The sequence below is a fragment of the Athene noctua genome, chromosome 28 (genome assembly GCF_965140245.1).
Source record: "Athene noctua chromosome 28, bAthNoc1.hap1.1, whole genome shotgun sequence".
NCBI classification, from domain to species: Eukaryota; Metazoa; Chordata; class Aves; order Strigiformes; family Strigidae; genus Athene; species Athene noctua.
In genome coordinates this window covers 3,725,857-3,746,926 of record NC_134064.1, presented here as the reverse complement: position 1 = coordinate 3,746,926, position 21,070 = coordinate 3,725,857, and the positions used below count along the sequence as shown (strand labels likewise).

At 43.1% G+C, this 21,070-nt stretch overlaps 1 protein-coding gene across 4 annotated transcripts in view; it reads right to left on the bottom strand.

The window, feature by feature from the left end:
• EBF2 (EBF transcription factor 2) overlaps nucleotides 1–12,785 on the bottom strand; it is a 145,260-nt gene extending 132,475 nt beyond the window's left edge. For 3 of the 4 annotated variants that reach the window (XM_074928456.1, XM_074928458.1, XM_074928459.1), the window contains exons 1-6: nucleotides 12,596–12,785; nucleotides 9,981–10,137; nucleotides 8,933–8,996; nucleotides 8,577–8,632; nucleotides 8,124–8,197; nucleotides 1,580–1,648 (exon numbers count right to left, since the gene is read on the bottom strand). In XM_074928456.1, the coding sequence (XP_074784557.1) occupies nucleotides 1,580–1,648; nucleotides 8,124–8,197; nucleotides 8,577–8,632; nucleotides 8,933–8,996; nucleotides 9,981–10,137; nucleotides 12,596–12,726 (551 nt within the window). In that variant the 5' untranslated portion in view covers nucleotides 12,727–12,785. The remainder of the gene's footprint in view (nucleotides 1–1,579; nucleotides 1,649–8,123; nucleotides 8,198–8,576; nucleotides 8,633–8,932; nucleotides 8,997–9,980; nucleotides 10,138–12,595) is intronic. The other variant, XM_074928457.1, reaches the window with a different exon arrangement.
• Between the last annotated feature and the right edge of the window lie 8,285 nt (nucleotides 12,786–21,070).

The window sequence follows — 21,070 nt, the reverse complement described above, 5'->3', positions numbered from 1 at the left end:
TGCACATTTTACACACATAACCCTGTTCTTTCTAATAGTTTCACTTCCACTGCATTTTACATCAACAGATCTCAAATCCCCACAGAAAACATCGGAATCTTCATTTTGCATAAGAATGGGCAGCTTGTTCGCGATGACAAATTCAGCTGGAGGTAGGAACTACCCCCTTCGTGGCCTTTACTCACAGGGTAACGCACTGCCTTACGTCATGCCGCTTCTCCAGCCGCAAGACAAGTTTCAGAGAATTCAGACTTCAGATTGGAAAGTTCCCAAATGCAGATTCATACCAAACATCAACCCAGCCAAAAATAAGCTAGAAATTTCATAGAAAAGGTCAAGATGGCATATCTAGGACTTCTGCTTCTCATCAGGAAACTGCCCCCCACACCCACACAAACAGCCCAGTTTGCTGGAGCTCTGGCCCCAAACACAATTTCTAAGTACAAAATGAAAAGGTAAAAACACGGAGTAAAGGGAGTGGAAGAACCCCATCACGTCTAAATTCCAAAATTAGAGATTAACTCTGTGATGAAAAAATGAAGGAATTAATTATAGATCTTTATTCAAACCAGCTTGACCATTCCAAATGCCAAAACAAATTCACAAGAAGTACTGTGACAAATAATGCTTATTAGGTTGTAGATAGAACATGCCAGACACATACAGACATAAAAACTGAATCACAATTAATCCACTTCAGCATCAGCTCTCCACTGGCCTCTCGTACCAGCTGCTTCAGGGAAAAGAAACTCTTTAAACAGTTACTATAGCATAATCTAGGGGGAAAAGGGTTCTTCCTTTTTTCTTATTTACTGTTCTCCTTCTGGAGATCTTGGTTGTGTACTTCCTTCTGAAACACCTCTGTCTATTCTTATTTTTCCTTTTTGAATCTTGCTGAACTCCAGATCTCAAACATCCCTTTGAGGCAGCGAGTTCCACAGGCCTGTTTTCTAAGCCTCCACAAACACTCACTATTTTTATGTGCCAGTTCATGATTTAACAAACTGCTGCTCTCCCCTGTTTATGTTATTTACCCAGAAACTGGAAAGCAGAACCTAGACCTGGATCTGGAACCAAGTAATATATGAAGCTGCTGATCTGGATAAAATTGCTCACAATCCCCAAACTGTCAGTTTTAACCCTGTCTAATATGTTGCACTTCTGCCTTTACTGCTTCCTTCCTTCCTCCCCACATTTCTACAAAAATAGTGTTATTTTGTTAAAAAATTATTACTGAAGCTGTCAGGTTGCTCAGAGCTTTATCTGTCTCGGTAATCCAGCTGGATCATATTCCTGGTGAACAGAAAATATTCCAGATACATACGTAGGATATTTGGTCACAAATGAAAATGATACACAGAGAACTTAAAAAATAAACATCAATAATTTGGCAAGGTAAGCCCCGATGGACTAAAGCTAACAAACTCTTAGGCTGGAATTTTTGTAAGAATCATGAAGCACAGACATCCTCGAATCGCAGACACTGACAGATAACCACCAAGAAAGATCCTCAGCCACCTCAAAGCACAAACAACTATCTGAAGTCCCTTTTGTGGGAAAAGGAGGATTCGTCTCCTACCTGTCAATGATCACGGGGTCAGACGGAGTCTCATTTCTGTTGCCGCAACTTTTCTTCTCACAGCACCGACTACACAGAAAAAGAAAACCAAAGTCAAAGAATTACTGTGACAGTCGACAGCAAAGCAACCAGCTAGAGGTCTTGTCTGCAAACCTTCAGGACTCAATATACGCCTAGAAGAGTGACTGAGGAAATTCTGGCTAGGTTTTCCAGAAGGGAGAACTGAGGGAATTGGGTGCCCAAGTCCAGGTTGATTCCAGCTGGAGTTTGGCACTTGGCTCTGCGTAAATTTTTTTTTAATTCCCAGCCAAAAAGGAACAGCAGTACGGTCACACTTTAGATTAAGGTGCTATTTATAAAGGCTTAATAAACGATTAACAAATGTCATAATGACTTTACAGGCATGAGTATCATGTGTTATGTATGGTCAAAAGTCCATCAAAAGAAGGTGTTAGAACTGACTATAAGCAACGCAATGATTTGTTATATTTGAGTAAATGATCTGCTGATTATTAAGCATCTAGTCACCCCTAAGTTTCATATGCCTACAGGAAACTTCAACACTATAGTAGCACCAGCAAAAAAAACAGAAACTGAGCATACTTAGATCCTACCAAGGATCTGAAGAGATGTTTTTCAAGCTGGCATTTCATCTGTAAACCCCATTGCAATTGTTCAGTGATGCTAAGCCCTTAAAATGAAGCATGTGTTTATACACATTTTATACCGTGTGGTCACCACCGTGACTGTACAGAGGTCAGAACTCTCTCTGATGAGCTCACAACATAAAATAAATATATTTATCTGACTTGGTAAGATAACGCAGGACGATGCTGTGGCCCTCAGGAGCTTGCAGTACGGTACGTATTGCAGAATGAGATGTGTGTGCATGCACATGTATGCAGAGACATGTGTGTGTATGTGCACATGCACGATGTGTACGTACAGATGTATCAGGAGATGGTACAGAAGAGTACAACCTACACTCGGGAACTATTTGATGTTCGTTGCTCCCAGTGAATTAAACTTTCTTCAGGAAAGAACAGAACCAATGCATTTCCTTCTCTCATTTTTAAATAATAATAAAAAAACCCCAACCAAACAAAAAGAGGTCATTATTTGATTTCCACCCATTAACATGGGCGATGCTCCTTGCATATACACCAGCTGAGTACCAAAACAGACTTTAAAATCAGTCCTTGATCTAAAATTCTCAATTTGAAAAATTTGTAGCTTAAATCTTCTAACAGACATCTATGTTGCTGTCTTGATGCGCAGAGAGTTTGTTCCAACCAAAGCTAACATGGGAGGGGGAAGATGGAGGCATCCAAAACTAAGTAGACTGTACCAGAAGTCCCATATGCCTCAAAAGAAGGCAGATCAGATTCTGCCTTCAGTTACAAAAATGCCGTTCCGAATTACGTTTTTCCCATTCTGCTGAGGTTGCTCAAATTTGCAAATATGGGATGAAGAAATTGTTTAGCTTTCTGTACAGTGGTGTAATAGGTGATGAATACGTTAGCAAAATTCTCAAGTCAGCCTGAATCCCACAGTTGTCTTCCAACTGGGAAGCAATTCCAAGCAGAGGAATTAAAAAATAAATAACTAAAAAATTAAATGCTTGGATTCACTGTAGGCAGTACAAAATATGAGTAGCTTTTTTTTTTTTTTTCTTGAGATGCTTAATATTTAATTATAAATACTTAAACATTTAGACAAAACACCTCTGTCTGATATGAAATATTTCAAATGTGTGCATTTTCTCCCTAAGTTACAGCGTGTGCCAGGAACTTCCCATTTGCAAGTTGAAATTGTCCAGCGAGATGAGCTACAACTAGCAGATCTATTTGAATAGCAGCTCAAACTGTTTCAACACTTCTACATTTCCTTTGCCTCAAACCTGCACTTATTCATCGATGCTAGTCCTTTTAAAATAAAAGGATACACTAAATATTTAAAAATCCCTGGGGCAGACCCTCTAGCTGCTGTAAATTGTCATAGCTCCATCGACTTCAGTGAAGCTACAGTAATTCACACTGGCTAAGAATATCCCACTCCCTCCTTCTCCCAACTTTAAGCGCATCTTTTCTGCGTTTCACTGCCTAATGATTGTTTATGAAGGATTGCCCATTTTTGTACCGTAAGTCAAGACGCGAGATATTTTCTAAAGAAAAATAAACAAAACCACAAAAAGCAGAAAACCCTCATTCAGAAGAATATCAATTTGCCATGTACTTCTGACACGTCCAATATAACACTGCACTGGAAATAACACCAGGAATAAATGCCTTGCCGGTTTACATGCCACTATAATAAAACAACAAAAGGAACTCAATTTTTAAAATAGTTTTCTAGTGTTTTGTTTCTGGGGTTTTTTTTTTACAGCTAGCTGAAACAGCAGTCATTTCCTCTCTTTGCAATAACACTAAATGAGATATCCTTTAGTCGTGTTCACTTATGCAGCTGGTCATAAAACAATATTTCTGATTGCACTACCCCACAGTAATGTTTGAGTAGAATACACCAGCAGTACCTCCACCCCATCTCAGCAGCTCATGTACTCTTCCCAGAGAGGTTGCCAGTTCTTGGCATAGTAAGTGTTTTAGAATGAATTATGCGAGACTGGAGTACAACGTGGCTGGGTTCTGAAAGAAGCACATCTTGTTTTATTTTAGTTTGCACAATTATTGCAGTTAACAACTTTTACATTTGTATTACTTTAAAAATTTTCCTTCTAAAACTGTGGCTTACAGCTGAAGTTCTCCAAATATTTTACAAATATCTATATTCTCATCACACCGCGTCACAGATTTTCATTAGAGTGCTAGATTTTTTTTTCCCCTTTGGCCATAATGCTTTTTGAGCCCAAACACATATGAAAAAAATTTCTTAACTGGGGAAAACAGTCACTTCCAGTGAGTGACCAGCTCACGCTTAAGTCAGACTGAGGATGTTTCCCTCCAGCATTTTAGCAAAAGTAAAATTTACTTTAAATCCCAGTTCCCAAGTTTTTCATCACGGTATCCAAGCACTAACATTTCCACTGGGTTTGTTTTACAAGTGCCATCTGTAACAGGATTGACTTGTTCCAATTTAAGTCAATGGCAAAAAAAATCTCAAACTTTGGTGGCCCATGATCAAGCCTATAATATTCTATTAAAGCAAACTATTGGTGTGACTTCACCAATATTTACACTTCTGCTACAATGTTGTGCTACAAACATACCTTTTGAGATGCTCATTTGCTTGAAACAAAAATATCAAGGCCTGAGAGTTCTATTTTCTACCCTTGGTATTATTATGCTCTCCCCTCTAACTAGGTCTACCTGGGAAAAAGAATGGTTTATGAACAGTCCAGGGAGAAAAAAAAAAAAAAAAGAAACACAGAAACCAAAACGCTACCACAGACAACACCAGATCTACAAACTCAATACTCCAGAAGGTTCATGTCAAAGGCAAACTCGCATCCTCACACTTGACTAAAATGGTTTTAAAATTCAGCCCTCAACTTCCCTCCCCTCACCGCCCCCCCAAAAAAAAAAAAAAAAAAAAATCTGTCTCTAATTTCAAACTCAAATAAGCTCACAGCATGGTGGCCTTTGTTTTGTTTTCTTCTCCCCAACTCCTCCCTGCAATTGCATAACAAAAGTGTCTAAATTCACACCATCTGGCCGATAAAGACACAGGCCCCAGTGGCCGCCTGGCCCAGCTGATTAGAGCTCCCGTCTAGTCTGAGCCTTGTGGCGAAAGTCACAGCTGTGGGGCTTGCTTGCACTCAATACAACTCTGTTATTAGCCAGCTGTAGGCCCTGAGACTACTTCTGTTCAAATTATAATACCTTTTAACCCTCTGAGCATTGAGGGCATAGGGGGTTGCTGGCAGCAGCATAACAACTAGTTTCCTCTTAGTCGATAATTGGAAGAAAAAGAAGAGGAGAAAAAAGTTATTCCAGGAGAGGAGACTGTTTACCTTGATTTCCAACCATTGGGGAGGGGGGAAGACTGTGTGTTTAAAATAAACCCACCTAATAGGAACAGTTCCCATTGGGCCATAATAACCCAAATGAAAAATTTCAGATGCGCAAACAAATAAATAGAGCCGCTCAGTGAAAGCACTAATTATTGAGAGTTGAGAGTTTAACTTTCAATTGGTATGACAGATTGTTGTAGCCGTATCAATATTTAGACAACTTTCCTGCTAAGCATGCATCTGTCACTGTCTGGGAGGAAGATGCGGAGTTTCGGATGCACTTGTCTCTATACAGCAAGAATATCTGCGTGTGTGGTTACATACAGAAAAACACCAAAAAAAATAAAAAATAAAAAAAGAGCCTACCTTCAACTAGCGAGGACTGGAAGAGGAGCAGAAAGACAGGCGGACCCTTCTTTTTAAAAGCAGTAGGCATCAATTTGAACAGCAGAGTGGGTACAGTGCATTAAATTTTTATATACTGTTACTAATGCAAACTAAACTAGGGGCTTTAAAAATTGATGCTGCCACTTAAGCAGCACACAATGAGAAAGATTTGATTATTGTACTTAAAAGAAATAAAATAAAATGTCAAGTTTAACTAGAGTTGGATCCGTTCCCTTGGCATTATTCAAAGTGATACGTGTAATGCCTCTCCAGAACACGCAGCATCCTGCTCAGAGGTACTCTAGGAAAACACGACATTTAAAATCAAATGTCTTGATTAGGTTACAGAGCGCTTTTGATTTCCTTCACTAATCTGTGTTTTACATGGAAAGGACATCCCTGAGTTGTAATTCTTCCCTAGCTAATCTATCAAGCAGGAGAGTTCAGTATAATCGGAATAATGGTTTGCATTTGTAGAACACCACCTTAAATCAAGCACGGAATACATTTACAGGCATCAGTGGAGGCCAGGTATATAAAAGCTGAACAGAGCGTTTGATGCTGTAAAGGCACAGGGGAAAAAGCCAAACTGATTTTATTTTGAACAAATACGTTTGGGTGGGAAGGTGCTGGTGTTTGCTGAAATATTTTAACTTCTAAATCCGAACCGTCCTCCATACGGGAACAGTGGAGAAGGACAAAGTATGCCAACTGCTATTTTGTTATCACAGAGCAGGACCCAGCTGCACAGCAAGCCAGAGATTCTGCTTCTCTAATGTTCACGTCGTTACAGTGAAGGCTTTCAGCAATAGGGGTAACGTATATATTTAAATACGTACGCAAGTACTAGATGTGCCAGAAAGTAGCACATATACCTTTGAGCTTTACTACTACATCCACAGGTCCTGGTAAAGCGCCCCGTGCGCATCTCTCATACACGGGACACGCTGTGCTTGTGTATGAATACGTGAATGTTCCTCAAAAGTAACAATGCTCATTTTCTTAATTAGTGAGAGCCAAGCACAACAACAGATAAACACTATACATTTACTTGATTCTTATTTTACAAGTAATGGAATAGTTGATGTAATTGCTAAAGTACTGAAACCGAGACTTTCCCTTGACAAGCACTCTGTCCAAATAAGCTGCTCTTACTACTATATTTAAAGACTACTAAAAAAAAAAAAAAAAAATCAAGTAGCCAACTGCAACGTGAAAAGAAGCAACGTTCAGTCCAACAGCTTAACCCCCTCCCACTAATACAATAAATCACAAACTGTGTTTAATAAAGGTCAAGATTGGTTTTGCCTTTCATTTTATGAAAGAACATTCTATGCACAATTTAACACATTTTAATATAAGAACATTGACTGTTTGCATTGTTATATGTATTGAAAAAAAATTTAATTACGCAAGAACAGGAAAAGTAATAAGTTACCATGGAAGCACGATGTACATACATAAGGTACATGTAACTCCAGACTTACACAAATGTTATTAAAAACATCCTCAACTCATTTTACCCGCTAATTTATAACTTTGCATGCTAAAAATAGGGTCTTCTTAATTAAAAAGGTGGAAGTCCCCTAAATTTTGCTTCCATGGTATAGAAAAGAAGGATTTGTGTTTTGGTTTGAGGGGTTTCTTTTTTGGTTGCAGTAGAACTAAGCAAAATTAAAGAACATTAATGATGATAGTTTAATTAAGAAAATTAAAATAGTTCACCGGAAAAAAAATTACATGAAGAATGCCTTTTTGTTTCCAGGTAAAAATCTGTAGTGTTAAACTGTTCATTCTCAAAAGGTGAACAGGAATCTTCTAAGAAAGAAGCACATGAAAAGTCTCGATTTAAACAACACACATAAAGGCCCAGTTTAAACAAAAACAGCGCAGCTCAGGCTGTGGACCTGGGGTTGCTAAATCTCTTGCAGAAAAAAAAACCCAAAAAACAACCAACCAACCAAAAAAAACCCCAACACACACAACAAACCATCACCACACCCAAATATCTGTATTGAACCCAAATCAAATATTATCCTCATGTAAAAAGAAAGTCTTCCTGCACACAGAATCTGACTCAACAACAAAACAAACAAAAATCAAACTCTTCCTACCTACAACTTCATCGGAAAGGCCATTCTGGCATCTATGGAAACAAATTATATTCTGTTAATAAAGTCATCTTACCTGCACATGACTTCATGGGTTAGCAAAACTCTGCACATCTCAGGATTCTTGTTCTGTCCTTCGTAAGTTATGGGCTACAAAAATTAAGAAAAGGAGTAAGCCAGTAGCATCAGGGGGTTACTTATTTGTCACAATATACTGATCTGAGGTGAAGGCTTTTTACTATTGCTCACCATGACCTGCAAATAAATACCTTCCCCCAAAGCCTTTATGAGCAAGGAAAGCAGCTTATACATAAATATTGATTAAAAGTGGATAAAAACCTACAATCCATAGAGGAAAAAAGATAGTTAAGAGCACTGCTTTTCAACCACCCTCAAAAATAAGGTCTGCCGTACAGATGAACAAGAGACAAAAAATGAACCAGAGAAGAAAAAACATGCAGGGCAACATTAAGAAAGAAGGAAGGGTGAAGCAGGACAGGGTAGCACGGCACGTATTAGCTACGCTCACCTGCTTAGTGACTGAATCGATGAGTCTAACGTACAGATCCTGTTCAGTCCTGACACCTAGAGCGAGAGAGGAGAGTAATAAATAATGCTGTTACATGCATCTTTCCCCAAGATCAGAACAAAACCATTTAGTTTCATCTAGTGCCTTATTAAAGATCCTCAGAACGACCATTTAGGTTTGTTTCCTCTAGTGTGCTTCCCAAGCCCATCCACACCAGGTAAACTTCAGAGCCCATCCCCACACTGCAGGAGCATCACGCAAGGAAATTTCTGTGTATTTTAGAAATCACAGTGAGAGCACCTACTAACCTTGCCTCACTGTGCAACCTACAGAAGGTGACTGGAAAGGGGACTCACCGTTGCTATAAAGGAGCTGGAGTTTGTAATGCGTGCCGTTGTTCGTCTTTTCATTGCCTTGCTCCTGTAAGAGAGAGAATTTAAAAAAAAAAAAATAAAAAAAAAAAATTCTTCCAGAACTTACACTTGGCACATTTAAAATGCAAAAGCTGATAATCATGATGCAAGTGACAACAAAGTTCATTAAAATTCTGAGAGGTGAATCCACTGATTGGGATATATTAACCTTCCGAATGACCCAGGACAAACTACAAAATACTGCTGACATCTTTTCCTGGTAGGTGTTCAAGAACTTCTTTTCCTCCCTTATTTGCTATTACACTCACAACTTTTTCAAGACAATACACTGAGACGAATTTATACATTTCAAGTCAGCGAATATAAAGCAGATTGAACACGGTCGTTACTTTGCAATAGTGTTATATTGAGTCATTACTGATATATATTTCCTGAAGGTTGTGTTAGAGGGATGATTCTTCTTTTTTTTTTTTTTTTTAGTGTCATTTCCTACAATACAGTTATTTATGAGCATCCTTCATAATTAAAAAAAATCTTGTCAATGACTAAGAAAATAATTGTAAAAACACGAAGTGGTCAATATGTGGATTTAAAATCCAAAAGTAAATGCTTTTCAAGTCCTGCCAATGACTTTGGAGTCTTAAGAAATACATATAACCAAGCTCAACACATAATATGACATATTGCAGGTCAGATTCCACTTCTCTTAGGCTACTAATAAAACTTGGCAGATCTGGTAGGTACCAAAAAACACCCCCAAAGCAGCGCATTTGTCCCCCCATTCAATTTTTAATTCTATTTCTAACGGGTGTATGAAATTCCCATTGTATTCTCGATACAGCAGAGGCTTGCAAGCCTTTTTAACTACAGCAGCACACGGAGGGCAACAGCTCTACCAAAGCACCTGAACCCCTGACCAGGAGCTGGTTGTATTTTGGTAGGGGCAACAGGTATTAAAAGTTAGCAGCTCAACGGGGGAGAAGAAAAGATCAAATCCGGAGAGGAAAAGAAGAAAGATAACAAGCCTTACTTTATCATTTTCTACAAAGTCCACAAAAGCTGTCCTCTCTATTTCCACGGGCTGCCCCTGTCTGTCGTAGAGAGCCAGAACAAAGTGAAAGAAATTGGATTTCCTCAAGTTGGAGGGTGGCTGCTTTTCAAAGTGAGCTCTGGACAAAGCTACTCCGCTGTGGAGGAAACACACGGGATGGGGTGGGGAAGGGGGGGAGAGACAAAGACATTACCAGGTTGTGCAGCAGTAACAGCAAAACAACAACAACAGAAAAGGCAGAACACGGTCGGAGAAAAGCCGGGAACGGTCCGACCCTGGGCCAGTGCCACGCGAGGTCAGGACCGGGCACTTGTCACCCCCGGGCCGGCCCCGGCGCTCTCCCACCGCCGCGGGCGCGCAGGGCGGCTCCGCGCTCACCGCGGGAGGGCTGCGGGGAAGCGGCCGCGCCCGAGCTGGAGCTGTCACTTTGCTCCTTTGCGGCTCGGCTCCGCTGGCTTTCTAGTTACGCTCCGAGGACGAAGATTATTTACAGACCCCGAATGTCAGGAGGACGGTTAACCCGACGTGCGGTAAGGGTTCTACTGCCTCCTCTACCTATTTGCTTCTCGCCGGTCACACTCGTTTCTGGAGTGGGAGGTAGAAGTAACATAGGAGAGGGTCTGAAGTGCTATCTGTACACCCCAGCATCCTTCACCTTGCCTGTAGGAGAGGACAAGCAACCTTAAAATATTCCCACAAGCGGACTGTCAACTCGGGGGCACCTACATTTTCGGTAAAAGACAAGTAGTTTCAAGGAGAGCATCCACTTCACTCAGCAGCGAAGTTTGTCAATGCAGTCTTTACTCACTGACCTATTTGAACCGATGCCCGGGTCTTCAATTTCTGATTTAAATTGAAAGAATTTAGACTCAAGTTAATTAGCCTTTGCCCAAATCTTGTCCCTGACCGCAGAAAACGCAGTGACGTTTCCCACACATTTCCCGGCTTGGAAAGATTCAGACGCTTTTGCGTAGCCACAAGATCCCCAACTGCGGGTACATTTCTTCGTGACACTAGTTGTAACTCCCTCTCCCTAACGCCGATTTCTATCTACTGCAGAGAAAATAGGTGCACATGAGCACCTCCGTATGACTCAATAGACTGTCTGTCTGCCAGACAAGTTAGGAGTCAGAACGGCTTCGGTTTTCCGTCCCCAAAATAGCTCCACTCCATTGGCAAAAGTATTTGACTCTTTCGGAGAACTACAGATGTTTCCCTGCGTTTTCCATTGCCAAATAGGTACCGTGTGAACTCACCACATCCGCCACAACTGCACCTAGCTTGGGGCTTCCTCTCATTCTGCATGTAAGAACTCGGATTTCTGGGTTTGTCACGGATCTCTGAGAAAACCCTGGCGATGCCACCCCCAGCACAACGCGACTGCCTCTCCACCGCTCCCGAGATTTGGAGGCTCTTCGGGAGCCGTTTCCTTTTACTTTCGCTTTCCCCAGGAATAAACCTCTGCCCTCCTCCCCCCCATCGTATTTATTAAACCGTCTATCGACATTCATAAAACTCTGATAACTCCTCCCATAGCGCTTGGAAAACCTTGCTCACGGATCAGGCCGCGGGTGGGGGCATGGATGGACTGTTTCTGTAAGGTCCCTGTTCCGTCTGAAGTCCCATCTGCTGTTACATGCCCTTCACCTTGTCTCTATACTAAATAAAACCCAACTTATTCCCGGGACCAATTCAGCCTTCCCCGACGCTACTCTTTTTTTTTTTTAAAAAAAAAAAAAAAAAAAGGTATCCAGAGAGCGAGGAAAACCCAAATATTTGACCAAAAAGGGTTTTTTCCTCGTCTTAACCCTAACGGGAAGAGACTGGAATAACGGTTTCTGTGCCGACTTGGCCGGGAAGAGAAAATAAAAGTAGGGGGGGAGCCAACCCGCCCGGACAAGTGGCCAGCCGAAGAGCCGAGCCCCCAGCTCGGTGTGCTCAGCCCCGCAGAGCTCTCTGGTTCCCGCAGGCAGGTGCTGCCCGCAAACACGCGGGAGGTTTGCGGGGGGCTGAGCGGGCAGCTCCGGGCTCCGCACGGCTGCCCGCCCCCCCAGCTCCCCCTTGTCTTGCTCCAGACCCCGCTCCGCTCCCTGCAGTCAGCTGCCAGCCCTGAATCCACGGGTTAAGATTTCGCCGATGCCTACGGTAGCCACTTGAATTAAGTAAAACAAGATGGGCCGGGGGGGGGGGGGGGGAGGCGGGGGTAAAGATCTACATTTAAGTTGATTCTAACTTGGTCCACTCCTATTTCGGACGCTGAAAACGGGAAGGAGTCGTCTGTATCGCTAGGTACAACCAACGCACCCCCCTTGTGCAGAAAAAGGAAGAATGATCCGATCTCTCTGTCATCTGATCCCCGCAGTGGATTTTAGGGCTCTTGATGTTCTCCGGTTTTGGAGCGCTTCTCCCTAGCTCTAGCTGTACTACCTTCAATTGTCACTGACTAGAGGAGACCGGGAGGGGGGCAGAAGGGGTGAAAATAAATTTAATATCAAATGCAAACAACAACAGAGAGTAAAGAAAAGGCTTGCTTAAAAAAAAAAAAAAAAAAGAAAAAAGCGGGGGGAAAGTGGGGGAGAAATAGTCACGGTTACCTTTGTGCTGCTACGTTTGCATCCACAACCCCAACGTTTCTGACCCAGGACCTGACGGAATCCATTTCAGAACCTAGAGATTTATCTTTCAGAATTGGTCCTCTTCCTAAAGTATCTTGAATCCCAAACATTTAAAAAGTCTATTCCAACTAGCAACAGTTTCCTTTTGGGAGATAAGGGAGGAGAAGAGGAAAAAAAAAAAAAAAAAAAGACGCAAAGACGCAGCCTTTAAAACAGACACACACAAATCCCAGGAAAGTGGAGAAGTTCAGCTTTAAAACCAACTTCTTCTGCTTTTAAGTGCTACGTGTTTTTAATGCCTTCAAATAGGGAAAAAAAAAAAAAAAAAAAAAGTTTTTCCTCTTGCAAAGTAAAAGTTATGCTGATTCAGTCTTGCCTGGTATCATCATCCTTCAAACGCAGGAGAGGAAACTGCATCCAGAAACTGATCGCTGTTAACAAGGATCACCTGTTTCTCAACAGACACGGGGAGAAGGATTGATTGCTGCCTAATCCAGAGGAGGGGAAGGAGGAAGGAAAAAAAAAAAAAAAAAAAAGCAGCGGGATAAATTGTGAAAGAAAGGCAGAAATGGAGCTAAAGAGGTCCGGTTACAGGCGGCGGCTGGCGGAGCCGGTCCTCGCCCCGCCGGTCACCATCAATGGGTTCCGCAGGGGGAGCAGACATAGCGCCGAGGGGGCGGGGCCTGCTCCCAAATAAGGGCGGCTCATTTGCATCTCCGCCGCCGATTGGCGGGCTGCGGGCGGTCCCGCCGCGCCCCCGCGGGCTGGTGGCCCGGCCCGGGCGGCCCCGAACCGCCGCGACCCGCCACGGGCGAAGCGGCGGCGGGCGGGAAGCCCGCGCCGTGGTGCGGTAACGGGGCTCGGGCACGGGTCGCTGGCTGGTCGGCTTTCAGGCGCCGTATTTAAAAAAATAAAAAATTTTTTAAAAAGTGCCGAGAGGGAGCGAAGCGGGTCGCGGTGGCGATGCCCGCGGGGGTTTGTATCGCACAGGGGGACCGAGCCAGCGGGAGGGAGGCGGCAACGCACCCAGGAGCCCCTGAAGTTCTGGCTCCTGGCGAGCTGGCAGGTCCAGCCTCAAAACTTTTTATAACATCCTCCACAGGCAAAATTTCCCATTAAAGGAAGCTGGAGCTCTCCCCAGCCCGCTGTGAACCAGGACGATACCTGCGTCCGCATGTATTTTCATTTTATTTATTTTTTTAAAAAACCACTCTGCCTTGGTGATACTTTCCTCCCGGCCCTTTTGTATTCTGATCCGTGTATAGATCTGCCTCTGAAATCTATATAACACCAACGCGAAAACAGATTTCAAGACAATGAATGCAAATCTGTGCTCAGAGACCATCTGCCAGATGAGGGAATCAGATGTTCGGTAGTTAAAGGGACAGCGCCAGGATTTCCTTGACTCATTATGTGCAGCTCCTCTCTTTAACCTGCTTTTTTTTTTTTTTTTTTTTTTGACGGGACAGAACTATAATTTCCAATTCAGAATAAAACCTAACCCCTTCCATCCGCGTTCTGCCGCATTTCAAAAAGCCAGCTCTCTATTAAATACTGTATTCTTTTCATGGAGTTTCATACAGTTGTCTCTCAAAAAAAAAAATCGCAAATTGAAATCTTTTCATAAAACTTTCATAAAAATGTATCCTTATTCAGCCACGATTGAGGGCAAAGCCGGGACTCTGAATTATTCTGTCTACATAAGTGACAGACATGGTATCGGATGAACTAATACATCTCCCACAATCTTTGTTCAAGGAGATTTACCATGCTAACCCACCTCCCCAAATTGATAAATATGCAGTAAGTGATTTTGCCAGGTTAGCAAAAGGCGAGCCTGGCCTTATTTTAACGTTGAAGAAAAGCAGCAGCAGTTTGATGGTGTTACAGAGTAGAGGCCAACCTTTCAAGGTATGATCTTCGCATCTTTGAGATGCAATTTCTCAGTATAAAAGAACCCAAGCCAACCAAACAAGGGTAAGATATTCAACTTCCCCCCCGAAAAAATAAGTGAGAAAACAAGAACGTATGATGTAGATGTAAGGCATATTTCGGTGGGGTTTGGGGGTTTTTTTTTGGGCGTTTCGCAATAGGCGTGGGTACATTTCCTCTTTGTACTAAGGTCATTTTTTTGGCAATGCCACTCCGACCGTTCCTGCATTTATTCTTAAACCTGGGGCAGGGACGGAAGGGGAGGGGGCGGAATTCCCCCTCGATCTAACCTTGCCCGATGTGTTCCTAAGGAGAAACTGTTTCCTACCAACCCGAGTCCCCCGCTCCGAGTGATAAAGCCGAGCCTTGGCCCCGGAAGGCGTTAAAGGGAGCCCGCTCGGGTCCAGCCCAGATGCCGGCTCCCTCCCAGCCCCGTCGCTTAAGCGCGGCCGGGGGCGCCCCGCGGGGCCGCGCCAGCTTTGGGGACAATGGGGACTCGTGTGCCGCGGCCCCCGGGGAGCCCCGGCCCTGCGGGATTCACAGCGGGTCAGAGGGCAGCGGCGCAGGTCAGAGGAGATGCGCTCTCTTCGCCCCAAACAGCTGCCACCAGAATTTTGCGCTCCAGGGACAGACGAAGGGAGCCTTCTCCGCCCGCCCCAGCGGGGGCTGCTCGCCCTGGGGCGACCACCCCACACTGCGCCCGAGGGGGGAGGGCAGCTTCGGGGGAGCCCCGCGCCGGGTCGTCTCACCGACCCCCGGCAGAGGAAGCGCTTGCGGGGGGAGAATTCCCTCCCCCCAACTAAGTTTCTCTCCTTTGCAGCGCGTCTTAAAAGGAGAGGAGTTCCGAAACACTTCTGAAACGGCACGCTCCAGATCCCCCATTTCGAGCGCCTGGTTTAAATATCGTTCGGGGAAAGCCCACCTCCCAGCCTCTCCTGATGTAAATTCACCGAGTAAAAGGTAAAAGCAGCGTTTGCAGCGGTGCAACCGCCGCTTAGTTGGGATTTGCACTTCAGAGGTTTCTGCGGTTGGGCGCAGGGAGCCCGTTCCACCGGCAGGTAACGCCGTGGGACTCCGGCAGGGACGAGCTTGGCAAAAATCCCCGGAGGACCCGAGGAGGACACGGCGGTGGAGCGCAGGCAGCCTCAGCCGCGGATCTTCCGCGTCGTACCTGCCCCCAGCTCTAGATACAATTTCGAGACAGAAATCCGAGCGCGCCCAGGGCTCGGGGAAGGGGCTCCGCGCAGGCAGCGGGGCCGGGAGCGACCAGCCGCCGCGCCCGAGCCCAGCGCTCCGCGGGCCGCGCACTCTCCGCGCCCGGCGGGCGAGCGGGGCCGGGGCTGCCGCCCGCACCAGCGCCGCTCTGCGCGCAGCCCCGCAACTCTCCCCCGCGGCGCGGTGCGCGGCTTTCAGCCTCGTGAATCGCTTGGAGCGATCCTCTTCCCCGCACTAAAGAGAAGAAGGGGGGGGGGGGAAAAAAAAAAAAAAAAAAAAAAAGCAACTGGTTCGGTGAGCGCCGATCATTTCCTGCTGGAGGAAGAGCTGCTCCCCTCAAGACTGCCACACTCGCTTCCACATGCCGGGGTCAAAATGACAGGTGAGGTAGATTTGACGTGGTAAAGCGAGATGCTTTTCTTTGTTAGGAGGTTTGTAACAACGGCGTTTATACAGCAGAGTCAACTTCCACGACTCGACACATCTCAGCAACTCCCAGCAGGAAAAAGAAATAGAATATATATATATATATATACACTGAAGATAATACTTAAGCTTTTTAAAAGCATAAGCTTAAATTCCTATTGTTTCCTCTCACGTTTAAGGGGGAAACGGCAATGAGAAAGTTAAACTACGCCTAAAGACGACACTTGGAACGAAGCATTTCATTCTTGCTCCTGTTCATTTGTGAGAATTCACCATCCTTCAGGTGTCTCAAGGGAACGGATCGCGGGTTAAAATTATCAATGTCAGCATGGAGAAGGATAACTAATCCTTCCCTCTTTATCCAGTAATCTCACTGGAAGGTTCATTTTTCTGGTACACCTGCACCAAAAAAAATAAACGTGCCCGTTACAAATGGTCCCTTTAAGTTATTAGCAGCTTAAAGTTCTAAGCCATTCGCAATGCAAGTGATTCCCGTTCAAGCACAAATCAATCACATTTTTGGCAATACAGCGGTACCTGACAAACAAAGAAGTTCCCGAAAATAACTTTCAAGAGGCTAACGTGAGCATAAACAAAATATTCAAAATATTGACTTGCACGGGATACCCTGCAACAGAAACGTGGCTACAAAAAAAAAAAAAAAAAAGAGGAGCAGGCTGTGGTCTGAGCTGGTGTCAGGAGAAGCGCACGAAGGGCTCCAGACCCGGGCGCGGAGTCTGCTCCGACCCATGCAAGACTACTCTCGATTTACAAGACCCTCGATTTAGTTGCAAGAAGAACGTAGAAAGCTTAAAGAAAAAAACAGCTTCTTAAGGAGTTTTTCCATACGAAGGGTTTAAAGCAGTTCAGGTGCGTGCAGCTAAATCGTGAAAGCAAATCGAGCTCTTCACTGTGAATAGAAAATGCAAAACAGGGACTTAAGCACTGAAGTGCTTTTGGTTATATTTATTAAAGCCCGGTTTAAATAATCAACGTTCTCTCAGAAGAGAACTCCCCCACTTGATTGCTGGAAAAAGTTTAACCCCCCAAGTATTAAATAATTGATCCTCTTCCCACACACCCTCCACCCCTCCCAAGCCATTAGCACGTAACCAGAAACACGGTTTTACAGCTGTAAAATCATGAGCTATACCTGCTCTCTCCCTCTTTCTCTCCCCCTTCCCTCTTGCATCATAAAGGCTCTATTTACTGGAGGCAACTCTCCACACTGATCAGCGCTTGCAAAATGTGCAAGTTTCAGAGATTCTGCTGATCACATTTATAAGCAGTGAACAAAGGAATGCTTTCAAACTTACAAATGCGTAAGTAAACATTTAATAACTTCTTCTCCACCTCATCTTTCCCAAAAGAGAGAAAATATTGTATCCATCAGATCCTCTTTTGAGTCTCCCATTCATTCCAGTAAGTAGGTGCTTTTTTTCCACTAGAACAGAAAAACACATCTGCTAGGTTTTATATCCAACTTTTTTTTTTTTTAAAGATACTTTTACTGCCTTTTGCCTAGCATGGTTTTTGGAACACATTAGCAAATAATATTTTACCATCGGGAGTGTATGTTCCATTTTATTTTATAATGCAGATTTGAGAAGTCTTAGTGCTGAAGTTTGTTTTTCTAGCCACATGGAGGTTTTGAAGCAACAAGCACATTCAGGAAAAATACTTTAAGTGGGTGTATATTTGTGCTGGGATCCTCTCTCTCATTTTGCAGTTTATGGAAAGCAATCAAAGTCAGCTTTTCAATATGTCTTTGTATATAAACTATCTAAAATATTCACCAGGAAGAAGAGTAGTTTAGGTTATCATAGCCTTCCTACTTCCAAATACATACTTGTGATCCAACTCCAGCTGTCAAACAAGAGTCTCCAAAAGCAACTGGATAAAGGCTGACATACTGGAGAGCAAAATTTAATGAACTCATTAACATACGAACCAAATAAAAAGTGGTCCCCAGTACTACAAACATTCTTATACCAGCACTAAACCTGTATTAGTCACTCGAGTGGTCTTAGAAGAATTACTTGACAACGTACACACGCTTAACCTCATGCTTAAACATCTGTACAGTGAGGGCCTCATTTTTATTTCTTGACTCAACTCAGTGCAGCTCTGTCTTAAGCAGGTGTCTAACTTTAATTACACGAATAGTCACTCGGAAGTGATGCCACAGGGACACTCTGCCTGCTTAAAAGTCAGGAAACCTTAAGCAACTTGCTAGATAAAAAAATTTTAAAAGTGTTTCAAAACAGAAGACTTGCAAACACCTGTAAACTTCTTAGTTCCTTCCTGTAGCACAGCCTAACATTTAAATTTGGACGCTCTCAGGTTACAGTGACACAGGACAACCTTGATGCCAACTAGAACTGTAATAGGAATATGCAAACTGGGTCTAATTCCAAACTTGTCAGTTTTGCCTCTGATTAGTAGAAGGGGGGGAAGGAGGGGGCACATATCTAATGCATATCTTGTTGCACTGTTTTGATTGGCTGGAAGAACAGCCTCCAGCTAGCACTAGCTACCTAGAAAAGCTTCAGCTTCCAAAGTGCTGTCATTATCCAGGCACATACATACATATATATATGCATATACACACACACCAGAGTCTTCTCAAAGAAATATTTATTTTCAAGAAAGGAACTATATTGATTTTCATCCTCACATAACTCAGGTTATGTGAGCAAGTAAGTAGACCCTCCTCAGGCTTTCCACTAACCCTTCACTGTTAGGATAAATCCAGAACTTCACCACACACAAAATTAGTACATTGTTGGAAACATTTTGACTTCAACAGGCTTTGGATCAGATCACTTTTATGTTACTGAGGGATCATTATAACCTCAATTATAGCATTTGATTTTCTTCAAGATGTTTTTCTCTCTAAATTTCAGTGCTCTTAAGGTACTTGCAGGGATAAACTCAGCTAATCCGTGCAGCATTACTGTTTGATAGCGTGAGAAGCTGAGGCACCAAAAAAAGTCACAAGGGTCCAACATGCTCACCACCTGAGACCTATGACGACTTCCCTCACTGGGCCATTTTTCCAACACACAGGAGCCCGTAACAACTAGAAGAGAACCCAGGTCACGTAACACACGTGCACTGAGAACCGTGGCTAGTGTGGGCCCAGGGAAGACCACGCAGGCAGCCTACTTCATGCTGCTCGAGGACACAGATCTATTGCTGAGACAGGCTGTTTTCAACCTCGAGTTACATAAATTAGTGCAAACCAACTCCAAAAGTGGCATCGACCTCCGTGATTTAAAAATAAAACCAGGTTGTATTATTAGGGGCTGCAACTGTAGGCTTCTTCTAGGAAGAACTAGCTTTAACCATTCTGTACAACCTCTATCAGATTCTGAATCCTCGACTGGATTTTACTGGTACAACCATAATACAAATTATTAGGATTAGGAAAATATCTCTTGGGAACGGTCAATAATCAAAACATCTGCCTTCTGCAAAGTTCCCTGTGCCTTCTTTTAAAGCATCTGGTACTGGAAGCTAAGATATAATACACAAGAAGCCTGATCTAATCTGACTAGTCCTACGTTCTTTCCGTAAGACAAGAAAGAGGTAGTTAAAGCTTGGTATATCATAATTAGAGCTTTACAGCCTTGAAGAGACAGCTCATTTCTTCTCTGAAGTATATTAAATAACCCGAATAAATTTAAATTATTTTATTTGGTGGAACAGAACTATTAACACACTTAACTTCATAAAGCCAACTGGACTTCTACTTCAGTAAACGGCATTTCCAAAGCTGCCAAATTACACAACCAGATTCTGATCCTGCAAACATTTGCACTTGCATTACAAGCAGTGAAGCCGATGGGATGTAACACCAACTGCTCTCAACAGATCTTTCCAAGGTTAGGGTCCCATAACTAATAAAATTCTGAGCTTCTGTTTTTGAGAGTTTAAGTCATTAGGATCTAGTTTAGTCTAAACATTATCTTCGAGGAGCTAAGAAATCTACCCAGAGTTTTATGCCTTCTGTGCTATTTAATTATAGCTTACCATCTGAACCTTTTCTTTCATCACCAATTTCAAGTATTCATAGGCAGGCTAAACATCAGTGCTTTGAAATTCACACACACCTAAATGGTTCTGCTACTTAAAAGGATTTGATCAGCCTGGTTGTATGGCATCGCATTTCCATCACCAGTATCAGTTAGGTAGGGAAAAGTAATACATTTTACTAAATAACCCGATACTATTAAATTACTACAAGAGAGAGCATTGCTACTTTTTTTTTTTTTTAATAAAAGAGTTGTACCAAGTGCCCCCCCAACACAGCTAAGCTACAGAAAGATAAAGAAATTAAGTTTGCCAGCTTTGTGCCTCTGACAGACAAAGTGTAAATTTGTATATTTAGTAGGTTTTTACATTAAATCTGTATATAACAATCTTAGATGTGGCTCCTCAAGCACATTTTCTATAACCAGAAACTAAAAGCACAAAGCTGGAACCTGAGGATGGAGAAGGAAATCTGTAGACACCTGTAGAAGATGATGGGCCCGAGACTGATCGGCAGTACTACGCCTGGGCAAGCAGTTATGTCTCTTCCAGTAGCATTCAGCAGAAAAATCCAAACATCAATGATAGATAGCATGAGAAGTAGACCTCTTTCTACAGGCTTGAGGATTCAAGTCGGTTTAATTTAAGAAATCAAGCTAAGGGCACTAAATCAGAATTAGCTGATAACAGGCCAGTACAGAAGTCAGGTTGGACTCACGCTGGTGAAGAATTAACACAAAAAGGCACCTTTATGACGCCCAGCCAGAGCCAGGCTGTGCAGTGGGTAGATTTACCCAGTGTAAACTTCATTAAAAGCCACAAGATTTTTTTAAATCACAGCAAGAG